We start from the raw sequence: 18,896 nt of genomic DNA on the forward strand, positions 1-18,896 counted from the left end.
AGAGTGCACACTGGTACAATAGTAGCGATGTCAGTGATGACTTTCGTAAGCACGCAGTAATACACCTCATGTCAAATAACACTTTGCATGGTTTCAGATTCTATTTATTTCAAAGTATGGTTCACTGTGTTTAATTATGACTTTGACAATGCTACTATATTATGTCCCTTGTCCATAGACCTTCGAGTCCACCATAGATCCTTCTGCAGTGGGTGGACACCACTGGTGTCTATGCCTTGTCCAAAATGTTACATGTGTAATATACCTACACTAACAGTATCTAGCTTCTACATAACTGTAACTTAGCCAGACAGAAGTTATGGTACATTTCTGTATCAATCCTAAATATCTGACAAGATAAATCAAACTTACATTACCCTGTAGTACTAAGGAGGTACATGTACATGATATATAAGTGTGTCTGCCCCTTTCCTAATCCTCTCTTTGTTCAGGGTTACTGATTTCTTTCTATGAACACTGGTCAGTCAGGAATGTCACCTTTCCTCTTTGTATGGCAGGTCAGGTCATAGACAGTGTAAGCTGATCTCAACTATTGTCTTCACTTAGGGAGCATAATGTGTGTGAGTGAATGCAAACATGTCAATCTATTCTTTGACTGATGAAGCACAAATCATAACCCCATCCTGTGTACTATAAATTAATGTAGTGGGTGTTAAACCTACTTTGCCAAGGCATTTAATTTACTTTGATATATTATGATTTGTTAGTTTGAGTCTGAAAAGAACTGATAGTTAGCCTAATGCGAGGAACACACAACTCTTATAACTTCTAGGAATGTGTATCTGTATCATATGTGTAAATTCTTGTAGTATTTCACAGATGGCCAAGCAAGCATACTGAAATCGTAGACACAAAAATCAGTGATCTAGTTAGCACGGTGGGCAACAATTAGGTAAAAACGACAAGCGTGAACAGATACAGTTCTTGGCGCCCTGTCCAAATTTATAAAAAAAAATAATTTAGAAACTGCACCCTATTTCATGTTATCGGCTTCAAAAACCAAAATATGAAATGTTGTTATGGCAATGTCATGACAGATCATTGAAATGTGGTCTAGTGCCATAACACATTGTGGCCTTTATACAGTTGGGTTATTGCCAAGTTGTCATCCATTGACTTGGTAAGGCAAGTAGTGACTGAGATTAGAAATAGTTCCATCTGTGAAATAACATATGCAGGTCAGCAGGTGAATACAAATATCAATAATAATAAAATGTACTTCACTCCCTAATATTGACATACAGGTAGCCATAAAAATAGGGTCAAGGATGCACTTAGTAATAATGTGTCTGCTGACTAGTTTTGCCGCTGTACAGCTATATGCATGTATGAACATGACAGCAAACAGTTCAACTGACAGAAAGCTATTGTACCTAATAATATTGAACTTGTATTTCTTTTGGTATTCAAAAGATTTGACTTGTAGTAGTTGAACTTGTACTATGGTGTAGTAATGGTCACTGGGTAGCAGCAAGGTGGCATGTCTTTATATTTTCAGATTATCTGCTCGTCCAAAACTTTGGGGGTGTTGCAATGTAGGTAGATTAACAAATAAACTTTGTTAACATGTAAACAGATTAAGAGATTAACACATAAACATATTAAACTGTCTATTGTTGACACTGGTCAATATCTTAATTCATACTAAGTAGTACACGGTACTATAAAAATATTTGTTGGTGGTTTGGGATACATGTACATATCCAAAATAAATTTTTGATTAATAATATACATGTATATAAATTATTTTGTCTACATGTGGAGGGTAAGGTTTGATTACTAGATAGGATCTGTTGAAGTGTGATGCCACATAAATCAATTTTTGTTGACAATCAGTTTTAAAACTGCATTAGCATTCCTACACCAAGATCACGTATCCATGGTAATAGAGGTGTTCAATGATAACTTAATGTATTGACAATGTCATCTATTTTGACCTAAACTTATGTGTGGGTATGTACCTCATGGCACTGGACTAACTTTAAACCCTCTCATATTTTCTTAGAGCTCTTTTGAAAAAGTAAGAATTATACTAACCACATGTACACTACTTCTAAATTCTAATATGTTAATGTCATGTCAGAACAGACTAGGCTATAATTTAAAAGGCTAAACATCCCTCTTCAGGAGGGGAGGAGAAGGGAGGGGGCCTCTGGCTACTGGAGAAGTGAGGGCCTTTGGCATGAAATAGAAATATGAGTAGTGAGTTTGTCACTGTATTACAACATACATGTAAATATATATATAATACATGTACTTCCACATATGTAAGATAATATTTTAATGCACCAAGTGATAAATACAGGAAATGTCCTTATTTGGGCATTTGTTTTAATTCATATTGCATTGTTCAAGGATTTTTCACTTTTATTAATAATAGTATTAGTATAGAGTTATAGTTTTATATCCTCATATTTTAAGACTAAATTAATATGTTTAGAAAAAATATACATGATTGTTTATTGAATCAAAGACAATATATGGATAGACCATGGAGGTAGTGTCCATGGATAGACATACATGTACATTTTGTAGGTTGGTACAGTGGTAGCTATTCCCAGATCCCATATCCAGACTGGGTATTTCCATTATTATGAGGCAGGACAGCATGGAATATATACAAGATGTATATGTAATGGTAAAAATGATAACCAAAAATGACTTTTGTTGTGTACTGCAATGGCCGCGTCTTTCATCATATCAGACCCAGTACATGTATGAGAGATGTGAATGATGGTAATAGCCAGGACAGACAAATAATCATTATCTGTTTATGTACATGTATGTGGCAGACTAGTACTGAGTAGTATCAACAGTGTTGAATTGGTTGAAAAGTGCATTCTGTCAGATTTACTACACTTTGAATTTATAAATTGATTGTCATTGCAATGCATATTTCTTTAGGTTTACTGGTGAAGTATGTGTAACTGATTTGTATAATTAAAGTTTGCATTGTGTGAGATGGGAGGAGGTTGGGAATGAAAAGGTGTGATGGGATATGTTTTGCTGCATGTATAAAGGCAGTATCAGTAGTGTATTTCATACTGAAGCATATATTAGAGCTTCACTTGCTAACTGACAGTCACTCAAATTAGTACACTGGCATAATGCATACTTAATTCATTTTAGTACAAGTTGTGACAAATGTACTAAACTGTCAAGGAGACCACTTCCATCAATTGTGCTACCAATGCCTTGTAAGGCATACATGTACATTGACATACAGAATGTACATTGGCATACATGCACATTGACATACAGAATGTACTTTGGCATACATGCACATTGGCATACATGTACATTGACATACATGTACATTGACATACAGAATGTATATTAGCATACATGTACATTGACATACAGAATGTACATTGGCATACATGTACATTGACATACAGAATGTACATTGACATACAGAATGTACATTGGCATACATGTACATTGACATACATGTACATTGACATACAGAATGTATATTAGCATACATGTACATTGACATACAGAATGTACATTGGCATACATGTACATTGACATACAGAATGTACATTGACATACAGAATGTACATTGGCATACATGTACATTGACATACAGAATGTACATTGGCATACATGCACATGTACATTGACATACAGAAGTACATTGGCATACATGTACATTGGCATACATGTACATTGACATACAGAATGTACATTGACATACAGAATGTACATTGACATACAGAATGTACATTGACATACAGAATGTACATTGACATACAGAATGTACATTGACATACAGAATGTACATTGACATACAGAATGTACATTGACATACAGAATGTACATTGACATACAGAATGTACATTGACATACAGAATGTACATTGACATACATGCACAGAATGTAAACAATGATGTACAACACTCAATTGAGATGCTATATATAGATTTGTATTTTCATTCTTGAGTAGAATTGATTATTAACTCGGCTTGTGTTCCTTTTCATTTTTAAATGTAGTTAGCTGTTACTTCACTTTTACCAATTTTTGACTTGAGTGTTGTTGAAGCCCCATCTCCCAGGACCAATAAAAGTAGAAAATAAAGTTGTAGGTGGATAAAATACTATTGAAGTACTATTGTTGAGCCACTCACACACAAAAGACACCCACTTTTTTGTTTGGCTTCCTAGGCTTTGAGTGTTTATTCATAGACCCTCCACCCTATGGTTCATTGTATTATTGTCATTCACCTTGCTAGTGCTACATATTGTCACAAATAACATTTTGTGACTAGTACATTGTTCAGTTGTACACTTAGACCTGTATACATATTATACATGTATTCAGACTAAATACCAGTAGCATTGTCAATTGTGTGTTAATCTTTCACAGTGACATGTGACATGTGTCTGGTGTCTAATATTTGAATGACTATATAGCACATTGGCTACTAAACATTTAACTGATAACCCGTACCTAAAAAGATCCTGTACTCGTACTACAATGTATAAGTTTCCAAAAATAGTGGTCAGCTTGGATGCCATATATTTTGCTGTTGATAGTATGATCTCTACCTGTACATAATATGTTTTATAAGTTTATGAAGTTTGTGTGTAATGCTGCATGTGTGTCACTGTGTGCTTGTGTATGTACATCACTACATGATGTATGTGTGCATGTGCGGATCATAGTATGTACCAAATGTATGTTTGTCCATAGACCCTCCACCAAATAGGGTCTATGGTTTGTTATTGTAAACACAACCAAAGCAGTTGAAGCATTGATGTGTTTGGTTTAACCATAGATGTCTATAGCCTGGTTAACATGCAACTGTAGGCTTGTTCATCCTATGACACTCCCCTCTTCCCACCTCCGACACACTCACTCTCTAGACAGACAAGCATTAAATCAATTCATTCAAAGGTGATTGGCACTGTTCTATTTTCTTAGTTTAAAGTAAAAGATACAAGTTTGTAAAGAAGTATACATACATGTAGTATATAAGGAAAGGTTCAATTGATTATCCAAAAATGGGAGACAAAAAGAATGCATTTGTGACCTCAACAAATGTCTAAAATATTAATTACATACCAATGAATACTGCTATTGTTATATAACAAATGTATACACATGTTCAAATACAGTACTATTGTTCCACTATAATTGTTAACATCTTTAGTATGAAAGGAATATTCAATTTCTTTATTGTGTTGTTTATTTCATCATGTATTTGTACTCTCATTCTTCCCAAATTTATTCATGGAAAGTCTGTGTATGTTAAATTCAACAAAGGAACATGTACACTATTCAAAATAGTAGTTTGACATCACATTATACACCTTAGCTTTAACTTGAATATTTTGTTGACAATTTTACTTGGAGACATTGGGTAGATTTAACCAAGTTTGGTAGTTGATATCTGTTCAGCTAAGATTTACCTGTAAACAATAATCTAACTTAAATAGTTAATGTATACACTAATCACTGTGTTATACAATGATTGCCAACTGTTAGATATATATTTAGATATTAAAGGTTCGCAATCATAGTGTCTCAGTACTTCCTGTTTACATACATGTAACATATGTTAGGAAATTAATTGTACAGTTTTTCAATTACTCAGAATAAATATGTGAACATTGTAGTTTTTCTGGGAAAAGAAATTATGTTCAAAGTGAATGAATATTTGAAATGACAAGTTATTAAAAAATGAAATGAAATTTGTAATTAGATAAACATATCTGATAAATATGCAAATTGCATATGGTAATTTTTCCATGGTGACTTCCAATTTTTCCATGGTGACTTCCAGTGTTCTTTTATAGATAAGATTATAAAGAATTTAAAAGTGTAATTCCAATCCCATGGGGTGGGGGTGTGGATGGGGATTTCTATAGTTTGTTTGAGTTTGTAATTGTTCAGAATTTTATGTAAATACAAATACAAATAACCATTTCTTTGTTCTTTTTCCTTCAGCTTCAGACATTTAAAATCAAAAAAGCACATGAAACAGTTGATGATTTGACGGATGGAGTAGCCATTAGTGAAGCACTCTGTCAAATGTAAGTATACCTACAAATTACACCCATAGTCATCCACAGCAGTCTTAGAAATAGTGTTTACAAATTACACCCATAGTCATCCACAGCAATCTTAGAAATAGTATTGACAAATTACACCCATAGTCATCCACAGCAGTCTAAGAAATAGTGTTGACAAATTACACCCATAGTCATCCACAACAATCTTAGAAATAGTGTTTACAAATTACACCCATAGTCATCCACAACAGTGTTAGAAATAGTGTTGACAAATTACACCTATAGTCATCCACAGCAATCTTAGAAATAGTGTTTACAAATTATACCCATAGTCATCCACAGCAGTCTTAGAAATAGTGTTTACAAATTACACCCATAGTCATCCACAACAATCTTAGAAATAGTGTTGACAAATTATACCCATAGTCATCCACAACAATCTTAGAAATAGTGTTTACAAATTATACCCATAGTCATCCACAGCAGTGTTAGAAATAGTGTTGACAAATTATACCCATAGTCATCCACAGCAGTCTTAGAAATAGTGTTGACAAATTATACCCATAGTCATCCACAGCAGTGTTAGAAATAGTGTTGACAAATTATACCCATAGTCATCCACAGCAGTCTTAGAAATAGTGTTGACAAATTACACCCATAGTCATCCACAGCAGTGTTAGAAATAGTGTTGACAAATTACACCCATAGTCATCCACAGCAGTCTTAGAAATAGTGTTGACAAATTACACCCATAGTCATCCACAGCAATCTTAGAAATAGTGTTGACAAATTACACCCATAGTCATCCACAGCAGTCTTAGAAATAGTGTTTACAAATTACACCCATAGTCATCCACAACAATCTTAGAAATAGTGTTTACAAATTACACCCATAGTCATCCACAACAGTGTTAGAAATAGTGTTGACAAATTATACCCATAGTCATCCACAGCAATCTTAGAAATAGTGTTGACAAATTACACCCATAGTCATCCACAACAATCTTAGAAATAGTGTTGACAAATTACACCCATAGTCATCCACAACAATCTTAGAAATAGTGTTTACAAATTACACCCATAGTCATCCACAGCAGTGTTAGAAATAGTGTTTACAAATTATACCCATAGTCATCCACAGCAGTGTTAGAAATAGTGTTTACAAATTATACCCATAGTCATCCACAGCAATCTTAGAAATAGTGTTGACAAATTACACCCATAGTCATCCACAGCAATCTTAGAAATAGTGTTGACAAATTACACCCATAGTCATCCACAACAATCTTAGAAATAGTGTTGACAAATTATACCCATAGTCATCCACAGCAGTCTTAGAAATAGTGTTGACAGATTACACCCATAGTCATCCACAGCAATCTTAGAAATAGTGTTTACAAATTATACCCATAGTCATCCACAGCAGTCTTAGAAATAGTGTTGACAAATTACACCCATAGTCATCCACAGCAGTCTTAGAAATAGTGTTTACAAATTATACCCATAGTCATCCACAGCAGTCTTAGAAATAGTGTTGACAAATTACACCCATAGTCATCCACAGCAATCTTAGAAATAGTGTTTACAAATTATACCCATAGTCATCCACAGCAATCTTAGAAATAGTGTTTACAAATTACACCCATAGTCATCCACAGCAGTCTTAGAAATAGTGTTGACAAATTTATATACTTAAAGTAAACTTCGACATAGTTAGTACCAGTGATTATTTGCACTGTGCACACAAATATGATATAGGTGGTATTTACACTGCATTGCAATATTGATGATATTATTGCATGCCTCAGTAACCTGTATGCAAATAATATGCAAATGAGTGAACATTCATTCTTTGTAGAAGTTGTACACAAAACTGTATGAATGCAATGTAAACAGTGTTTACAGAAATGTGCTGTTTTGGATAAACAAATAATATATTTTATGAGTAATATTATGTAATAATAACAGAACACCGTGCCATGTCAGTTCCAGTGGTATTTGTACTCAAGCTTGCAATGTTTTCTGCTGTGCTTTCACCTGTTACACTTGTGAAAGTATATTGGTGCAGAGAACAACGCAAGCACTTGTGCATAGACCTGAGTATACCTGTCATTCTTGTTATTCACATGTCATAATGTTCTGTCATAGTACATTGTACATGTAGTGTATTAATAGACTGAAATATACAGGTACGCTGTATCGCTACTCCGCACTGACCTGACGGCTATTGATTGACTGATGCATGAGGTCACTGTGTCACTGGCATACCTTACACTTACATCTAGTGTGTGTACTTAGTCACTATTTTATGCATACTGTAAATTTAGGTTGATATTTTACGACAACAAATATGGTCTTTCATTTTCATTATCTGTCCTATGAAATTATGGTTAGAAGTATGGCAAACTTCTTTTCCATTTCCATTTTATCAGAGTTTGCAAACTTGAAGTTAAATTGTTGTCAAGTGAAAGGTGTAGTCTTGTCTACCTTTTAGCCATATACACCCATTCACCAATCACTTTAGTACATAACATTGAATGTACATTGTGTGAATAACAACACACAGTGAACAATTAGTGTTCTATATGAACCTTTTTGTCTGACCCACGACAAAAGTTTTACATCATAGCTTTGGCTAATCTTATTGGATTGGTCAGTTACATGTACAAAACGAAGTTTAGTATACCCTGATAGAGTTGTCAGTTACATGTATGGTCTTTAACACAGTTTAACATACCCAGATAGAGTGGCCATGTATGACCCAGGTCAGGACAATGTTTGTTCTTGTGAGTAGGAGAATTTTGCCTGTATAACAGTTTTGTTATGACACAGTACATGTAGAGTCCAACTATGCAAACATAGAAAGTCTTCCTATCTCTGAAGTAAACTATTTTGACTGTGAATGCATACAATGTATAGATAAACGATGCTAGAACCTGGAAAAAATGTAGACATGTTTTTAATAAGACAGACATTAGATTGGAATGATACATGTATGAACAGAAAATAACGACCTATAAATCTTGCCTTGAAGTGTCAAATAGGGTTTGTGAGAGCATAGATTTGCTGTACCGTCAGGCTGGGCGTTTGACGTTCGATACGATCATGAATTTGTATCAAGTTAGTACAACAAGCCGGGATTTGCTGATTCATGCAAGTTCACTTGAGATAAACTTAATTTATTCACAACCTGTAGTAATTGAAGTGTTGTTTACCATACTCTTGATTTTACAAGGAAATGAACCTGAACTATATAAGTACAACCTTTTAGCACAGTGCCCTTCGGGGACACAACTTCAGAACGCCGGGACTGCATTCATGGCACCCGTACTACTAATACTCTGTACAGTGCCCGTTTATCAGCCTTTAATGTAAATTTTCAGCGAATCTTTCCACTTTCATACTTTATACTCTTTAACCAGGTCATATCATGCTATCCGAGTAGATTTAAATGAGACTAGTAACTTTTAGTCAGGTCTTTTGAATCACCTGTTCACATTCACTCAGTGCGTGCATCTGTCGACGTTTGCAGTTCACACTTTGTCTGCCTGTTGGACTCACTTGATACGGTCAGAAAATATTGTTCCTTCAAGGGAATGGCCCTATCTATAAACAGGCATATTTAGTCACATTGGCATCTATCACAGTGACAAGTCAGGTATAAGTCAGAGTATAAGTACATTGTATAATTTGTCGCCGATCAGTGTTAGATACACACGTACGGTGAACATGCTTGCACTCCAGAACATATGGTTCCTCATTACATCATTTCTCATTAATATTTATTACTAATCTGAAATAACCGTTCGTAACCATTGTAAGAAACCAGAGTTCATTATTTCGCAGTTTCGGCAGAAGAAATAACAGCTCTGGTTTGCAGAATGAGTTTACACTCAGGAAAACTATTGAAAATATAAAGTCCCAAAGGGATGTAGAATCTACATTTTTTTATCAACCTCTGGTATTTTCCCCCCTGACAGCAGTAACCCTTCAAAGTTTATGACTGTTGTACATGATGGAATGTACAATTGACAAACAAAGGACATATTGTATTGTTGTCAGTATTGTATTACAGTGCAAATCCATAGAGGCCTTGTATAGTATGGTGAGGGGAAAGTATTGTATGGTATTTGGGGTCAATACAGTAGGGTGACCCCATTTTTAAAAATGTTTCTCATTACTTTTTCATGGCAACTATGGGTCAGTCAGTCATTTAAAAAACAAAAAAGTAAAAAAATCAAAAAAATCTTCTTCATGTTAACTGCCTGTCTGTTTCCTCCTCTCGTCTTCTTTTTTATTGGATTCCTGGTAACAAGTCCTAGCTCTTTCCCAGCTTCTCTACACAATTGACATGTTTTCAGCCCCCCCCCCCCCACTTGAATAACTGCTGTCATGAAAATAATGCTCTTTTCGTGAACAAGTGTCGTCATAACCACCATGACTGTAGATGACATTGACAGTCTAGACACTTTTTTATTCTTGCCAGAGAGGGAGCTGTTCCACAAAATAATATGGGCGGGCACCAATAATTTTTTTTTTTTTTTTGATGTCTGAGCTGAAAATGTGGGGTCAGTCGGGTAATGAGAAACAGGAAAAAAATTGGGTCACCCTTCGTATTGATTACATTGCTTTTAGTCAGGTTTGAGAACTTTTTAGAATTTTTAAAAATAAATATAGATATTTTTGTATCTGTGAACAAACAGCTGTTTATCACTGTATATCATCAGCTCACAAAATTTGTAGCTGACAGGTTAAGGCTAATATATTATTTTATTATCAAGGTAAACTTCATACATTAGGAAATATGTGTGCAGATTATGGCATTAGTAATATGGACATTTGAGTTGTAGACATACATGTATAATTACACTGGGTGATAAAAATGTGAAAATAAAGATTATATCTGTACTAAATTTAATATTATTTTGATATTAGTATGTGTGTTGAACTATGGTATTGAGGTATTTGATATCAGAAGTCCAGGTTTAACATACTATAGAAGTCCAGGTTTAACATACTATAGAAGTCCAGGTTTAACATACTATAGAAGTTCAGGTTTAACATACTATAGAAGTCCAGGTTTAACATACTATAGAAGTCCAGGTTTAACATACAGAAGTCCAGGTTTAACATATAGAAGTCTAGGTTTAACATACTATAGAAGTCCAGGTTTAATATACTATAGAAGTCCAGGTTTAACATACTGTAGAAGTTCAGGTTTAACATACTATAGAAGTCCAGGTTTAACATACTATAAGATTACACACAATGTCACATCACTGAATTTTTTTACATATTGGTCATCTACTAGATTAGACAGTCAGACAGACAGACAGACAGACAGACAGACAATACATGTACATACATACATGCACACATACGCATACACATAATTATGTATCAGTGATACTTGTACTTGTATGTGTGTACAGTTTCTATTTGTATTTAATTATGGACATAAATACATGTAGAGTTTATATAACAAACACAAGACAAGAGTATTGTCAACAAAAATGCCAATTGTTTACTCTTGTCAATTTGTGTGGGTAGTGTATTTGTTCTACATCTATATCACTATTGATGTCTTAAGAAATAGGTAACTAGGTCACATTTATACAGACCTGTATAGTTATATATAGTTAGCTATTTTTAAAGACAAGTATTCATTCTACGATATTTCCATTAAGCTGAATTTATAACATTTTTATTCAGATTAAATCAGACATAAAACTGCAAATAAAATATTGTAGTGTAATGTTGATGTCGATACCAGCCAGTGGTGGCATTAAGTTTTAAAATATTGTTGTTTCTGATGTTTGGTATTACAGCTGATAACAGAAAGGGGGACTTCCTCATGTCATGAGAATGTTTCTTATATACAATTATGTAGGTCTGAATACCATGGTTTAGTTCTGCCAATAACTTTTAATTGTATGCTTTGAACAGTATAGTCATTGATGTTTAATCCAATCTGTTTACATTGTCCTTCCACCATACTCTTCCATGTCAGCTTTGGTCGCCCTCTCCCTCTTTTTCCATCCACCTCCAGATTCCATGCCCTCTTCACTCCTTCTCCCTCATCTTTCCTCAGCACATGTCCACACCATCTCAGACAGCTGCGCTTTGCTACCTCTACAATTGACTCACATAGACCTAGCCGTTCCATGAGCACCTCTGAGCCAACCCTGTCACTCAATTTGACACCATATACCCGGTATCTTTCTAACCATAGCTCTCTCTGCTCATAGGAAAGCTAAATTTCAGTTGTACAACATATTATTTTTGGAATGTGACAGTACTTGTAGACATATCTTGCATTGCTGTACTCAACATATAAAGTTGATGTATGGTATAAGTCTAGAGACTTGTGTTGCTATCTCAAGAAGCTCTCCACACCAAGCCCTGACAGATGCATTTAGAAACACAGGAATGTTTACTTTGAGTTGGATTTGGTCAAAAATGGTAGTCTAAGACTAAGATACACCGTGTTGTACACTCCTGTCAGGCTTCTTAAATGAAATTGAAATTACCAACCACTGATAGTAATAGCTGTGTAGATTGTAAGACAGCTTGATCACAATTTCAAACAAGGTGTTCAAGAATTGTTGATTACAAATCCATATTCATCATTTCATGCACTTTGACTTATTTTGTTGTTGTTTGTTTACAGAGCACCATCTTATTTTGATGAAGCATGGTTTGGTAGAATCAAACAAGGTGTTGGTAATAACTGGAGATTGAAAGTCAGTAATTTGAAGAAAGTGCACAAAGGAATGTTAGATTTTTATACTGATGTAAGTAACATGAGAAAAAACTAGCTGGATGTGTGATTACACTTCTCTGTCTACTATTACTGCAGTGAGGTAGGGTTAAAGGTTAGATAGTGAACAAATATAGCAAAGCGATAGATCCAGCAATGTAGACAGGCTATGAAAAAGTATACATAGATGTGAAACCAGTCTGAAATAGAGAAAGGTTTTGACTAGTTGACTTCTGCCATATACATGTAGTCATTCACTGACACTCATTCGTATATGTTGTCAACTGGTCAAAACCTCGTGGTGTACCATCCCCAGGGGGTAACACCTATGCACTTCAGGGAGGGTGGTTTGTGCATTTATGCATATGACAATAAATACTAGAAACATGTGAAATTGTTCACATACAGATTAAGTTTTGGACAGTTTGAGGTGACCCCACCCACCTGCCATACCCGTAGATTTGTAAGTCTTGATCAGTTTTAGGATGTGTTTGCATATTTATACAAATTCCAATTAACGTACTGCTGTCGTGCTCCTTCCTGCAAAGTGCCTGGACCCTCTAGAACAGAGTTAAGCCATTAACTTTATATTTTTATATACTGATCTTTAATCATACCAAGCACAGAGATGTTGTGATAACCTGAGTGATACCCGTAGTTTCTTGAAACAGCCTCACTTTGATCATGGTTATTATGTCATTGTTACATTGTAGAAATGCCATGTATATGTACAACAACAACAACAACAACAACAACAACAACAACAACAACAACAACAACAATAAATCATTGAATGTACCAACTTTGAAATGTCTTTTTGAATTGAATTATGTCATAGGTATTAGAACAACAACTTTATGATTTCCGAATGCCAGATGTGAGTGCAATTGGTGAACGTGATGACCCAGAGGAGTTGGGTAGATTATTACAGCTTGTCTTAGGATGTGCTGTTAATTGTGATCATAAAGAAGGTGAGATGTTTACTTGGACAGTGTTTGGGGCCTGTCTTGTTGTATTATTGTGTTACTGCATATGTGTGTGTGTATGTGTATGTGTGTGTGTGTGTGTGTGTGTGTGTGTGTGTGTGTGTGTGTGTGTGTGTGTGTGTGTGTGTGTGTGTGTGTGTGTGTGTGTGAGTGTGTGTGTGAGTGTGTGTGTGTGTGTGTGTGTGTGCATAGATGGATGTGTGCATGAATGTATATGTGCATGAATGTATATGTGCAGTTAGTGTATGTATGTATATGTATGTTTAGATAGATGGATGAATAGATGAATGGATTGGCAGACAGTGAACAGACAGACCTACATAGAACAGACAGACAGACAGACAGATGGCATTGGTGGAATATGAAAGTATGTTTGATGTGGGTAGAAAATTTGTTTCATCTAAGTTAGTGATTACATTTGGAAAAGTAAATATTACAAGTATCTCTTGTATCAGTTGATTACCCTGACTAATGAAATGTAGGAATTGTTCAAATATTAATACAGATGGTACCAACTTTAATAGCCTGATCAGTTTGTTCTGAATTTTTCCCAATAGCCAATGACATATTTAGAAATAACATTACGACAGAGACATGATTGACAGAATAAGTGTATTTATAATCACTCAGTTGATCTACAGAATGTTTAAAATTAATGTACAGTTATCTATTTTGAGATTAGAAATTAATTCTACATGTTTTCAATTTTTGAATTATTACAGAATATATCAATAATATCATGATTATGGAGGAATCAGTTCAACATGTGGTAATGAATGCCATACAGGAATTAATGACTAAAGAAAAACCTATGGCACAGGCAGCTGAAGATTTCTCAGAAATTGAACAACAGTTGAAAAGAGCACTAGAAAAATTACAAAGTGTCAACACTGAGAAAGATGAACTCCAACAAAGATGTCAGGATTTAGATGGACAGGTAAGTTGAATTTCATCACTTCACAAAGTATGCCTGTATGCATATGCTAGACTGTAAGATACATGTATGTACACCTACATCATGGTTGACTGATCCATGACATTACCTCAACACTGCCTATAGTGTCTTATCTGACTACCTGTATCGCTTGTAAAGCTAATCCTATTAGCGATGTACTTTATTAACACAGTTATCTCAAGAATGTTACCATACCAATCCTGTAGATTAATACGGCTATACCTAGCCATTTTCTTTCACACAAGATGGCCATACAAACAATCCAATATAAGGAACATATTCAGCTTAGCTATTTTGTTATAGGATGCCAATGGAAGAGAGTGAAAAAAAACTTGACTTCATCCTTTTATTCTGTCTTTAGGACCCAAATTATTGTACATCTTAACATGTAGGTTTGCATTGTTTTGTTGTCATATAGTGGTGTGTACACTGTGTGATTCATAGGAGTTTTTCATAGTATGAGTAAATATATTCAAATTTATACATGATACATGCATGTTGACAAAAATACACTATACTAATCTAAGTGTCTGTTTTGTACATTCAGGTTATTTTATCAATTCAAGTACCTCGGGATAAAGATTTTTCCTTGAAATGTTAATAATTTCAGTTCTTTTTTGAGGGTTATTTGGCATTTATCAACTTTCATTCCGTTGTGTTTCATTACAGGTATCTACATTACAAGAGGAGAAAACCACATTACAGACTGATCATGAAAGATTACTGTATAGATTAGAAAATGGAGAAGGTTTTGATGATCCAAGGTATTGTATCAATCACTGTTCACATCTTATATATTTGAGTTGCTAGGTCTTACCTTGTCATATAGCTAACATTGTACATGACTTGGATTTATGTATAAAATGGTAGCAAGTTTGGGTGTATGTCAACCATACTGATATAAAGAGGAAACTCAAGGTACTGACAACTCAAGGTACTGACAAAGAGTTTTATAGGAAACGTTTTGTAGAGGTTAAAAATCAGATCAGTTTTAGAATCAATTTGTGTTTACATAAAAATTATAAAAATTACACTGTTGTCTGTCCAATTGTACATTTGTAATTAAAAGTTTGGCAGTTTTATAAATAAGGTTTAAAAAGTGGATCATTTCATTTAGATTTATTTAATATTATTATAAATTACATTGTTATATACCTGTATGAAATTCAATTTTTTTTAAACTTTATGTTATAGTAATAATTATCAAAATCATGACACACTTTCATCATAACATACAGATTGCCATCCACCACCACCACTACTAACATGTTGGGTAATTATTTATGGTAATATTTTATTAAATTTTCATTTCTTACAAATTCTTTCTTAATGTTATTATTAAATGATAAAATCATCTTGTAATCATAATTAATATTACTAATAAATATCAATCTTTTAGTTGAGATATATGGTAATACTACCATAGAGTATAAATGTTATTGCCAAAGTTTTAGAAACAGGTAATTGAGAGTTGTGTTTGAACATTTTGATTTTCTAGAGATGTAGGACAGAGTGATGATATGATTCATGTGTGTTTTATTTGTCACCCCAATAATTGTCTGACCCAACTTTGGACAAGTTATTGTGGTGACCATCTTGTGACAAAGTGAAGTATAATGAAATGGACACGGTAGTCAATGCAATGAATCTCATAGTAGTGAAATAGACACAGTTGTCAATGTAATGAATCTCATAGTGAAATGGACACGGTTGTCAATGTAATGAATCTCATAGTAGTGAAATGGACACGGTTGTCAATGTAATGAATCTCATAGTAGTGAAATGGACACGGTTGTCAATGTAATGAATCTCATAGTAGTGAAATGGACACGGTTGTCAATGTAATGAATCTCATAGTAGTGAAATGGACACGGTTGTCAATGTAATGAATCTCATAGTAGTGAAATGGACACGGTTGTCAATGTAATGAATCTCATAGTGAAATTAAGTGACACAAGCTGAGCTCATTAGCATTTTATGCAACTATTTGTATAAAACTTTGATTAAAGTGTTCTTAGTATAATGTTAACATTGATGCATGCCTTTATTACAATTGTCTTCTAGCATTGTTAGAACAGTAGATTACGTAGTAGGAATTTCATCAATATTTTTTAATATGTATGGTAAATTACGTCATCGGATTGTTTATATGTTATATCTTAATACCAGGTTTGAGTTCTCTCAATTACAAGTGATGCTTTAGTAAAGCACAATACTATTAGTACCTTCTAAATATGCCTGGAAAATTAAGCCTCCAAAACGTACAAAACTCAGCTTGTGCCACTTCAGTTATGTGTAACCATGCATGATTGACTAACCAACTTACATATTAGTATCTTTTCAGCATTTACTACTACTACTAATTGCATGCTTCTGACAAAAAACACTGTCATCAGTAATTGCCTTTACCTCACCTGCCCAGTAGGGGCACCTCAGGTTTGACAGAATAGCCAAATTAAACCTTAGCCGTTCTATCATCTGTGCAGTACCCCTGCTGGCAGGAGGTATCAGCAGTTACAGAGTCAGATTGAACAGCTGCAGGAAGAAAACTACAGGTTAGAGTCGCAGAGGGAAGATTTTCGCATCAAAGCTGAAGTCCAAGAAAAAGAACTGGTGGATCTGTCACAGAAGGTAGTACACATCGTTTTGCTGTATGCGTAATCAGATAACCTGAATGATTTCCAATGTTAATGTCAATTACAGGTTTCCTTGACAAGTTAATGGTTGTTCACCTTGAATCATGTTCTACAGAATTTGCTGCTGTTCATTGTACCACCTGATACCACATTATATTTGTTTTCAGAAATGATTCCTATGGTCCTGCACGTACATGTATTCATATATCCTACACACAAATGTAACTCCAATATATATTCCCTCATATCCTTCCTTTCTGTTTGATCTGTGACAGGTCACATTGAATGTCAAATGTATGTCTAGCTCTTGTATCCAGTATATTTTATATCTGACCTTAGACTCTCTCACAGTCCTCAGAGCATCGCATCGCAGAAAGAGCTGTTTTGTACATGTATGTACAAATATCTACTGCTCAATTGTAATGTGGTCCCTCATTGACTACATAGGGCTAATCATTTGTTACTGCGATGCCCTGGCAATTGCCCATGGAGTCGAAGTAACATGTCAACAAATGATTAGCCCTATGTAGTCAATGAGGGCCCACAGTACAAGGATATTCTAGTACAAATATTCAGCAGATATTGGTAGATACAAAACAGCTAATAGCGTTGCTCACAAGGACTGCTGAGAGAGTCTAATCTGACCCTTGTTGTGACTTCCTGTGGTGTGGGTGTAAAATACATGCAATGTAGTGTTTACTTGATCCCATTAATTTGAATAAATTACAGTATATACTCATCCCAGCTTGTGGTGTTGACTCTGTACCCATTGTCTTTACTGGGACTGTACATGTACTTTCTATACTCAATTTCTGTGGGAGTCGTCCCAGGGACAACACTTACCTTGTCCTGGACCAGACAAAACTGCAATGTTTTCTTTTGGCTGGCCAAAGCATTTGCCCTGGCCTTTGTTGGATGTAAAAAAGATTAATATGAACATTTTCAAAACTTTTGTAATGTATTTGCCCTGCCATTCATTATCTTTGCCCACAGGCTGTCAAAAATATTTGGTCAGACGAAAAAGTTAGATATGAAAATATATGACATTATTTTATCTGCAAATTCTTGTCTTTGCCTGTTGGATTTCAAAACTATTTAGCTCTTGACTAACAAAGTCAACATATTTCTTGTGTTAGTCTCTTCTCTCCCTCCCGGCCCCTCCACCCTCCCCCCCCCCCCCACCCAACTGCAAAGGTATTTTACTGGATCAGCGCTAAGTGAAAAATATGCTACATGTTTCTAAGATATTTCTCCTACCAATCACTGTCTACATGATAGAATGAAGAACTGATGACCCTCGCTGAAGAAGCCCGAACATTGAATGATGAACTTGACATTCTTAGACACACATCAGATAAACTTGCCAAATATGAAGCCATCATTGAGACGTACAAGAAGAAGTTAGAAGAACATAGTGACTTGAAAAGACAAATGAAGATTTTAGAAGACAAGAATACAACATACATGCAAACTAATATAGACTTGGAAGAGGTAATGTACAATTTATACGACATATCTTA

General features: G+C 34.7%; 1 protein-coding gene across 2 annotated transcripts in view; it reads left to right on the forward strand.

Annotated features, from left to right (window-relative positions):
* Nucleotides 1-18,896, forward strand: part of LOC144436169 (protein Hook homolog 3-like) — a 36,072-nt gene that overhangs the window by 1,917 nt on the left and 15,259 nt on the right. For both annotated transcript variants that reach the window (XM_078124877.1, XM_078124876.1), the window contains exons 2-8: nt 5,975-6,060; nt 12,710-12,833; nt 13,638-13,770; nt 14,508-14,722; nt 15,410-15,504; nt 17,227-17,371; nt 18,655-18,867. In XM_078124877.1, the coding sequence (XP_077981003.1) occupies nt 5,975-6,060; nt 12,710-12,833; nt 13,638-13,770; nt 14,508-14,722; nt 15,410-15,504; nt 17,227-17,371; nt 18,655-18,867 (1,011 nt within the window). The remainder of the gene's footprint in view (nt 1-5,974; nt 6,061-12,709; nt 12,834-13,637; nt 13,771-14,507; nt 14,723-15,409; nt 15,505-17,226; nt 17,372-18,654; nt 18,868-18,896) is intronic.

This window comes from Glandiceps talaboti, chromosome 6 (genome assembly GCF_964340395.1).
Source record: "Glandiceps talaboti chromosome 6, keGlaTala1.1, whole genome shotgun sequence".
Lineage (NCBI taxonomy): Eukaryota > Metazoa > Hemichordata > Enteropneusta > Spengelidae > Glandiceps > Glandiceps talaboti.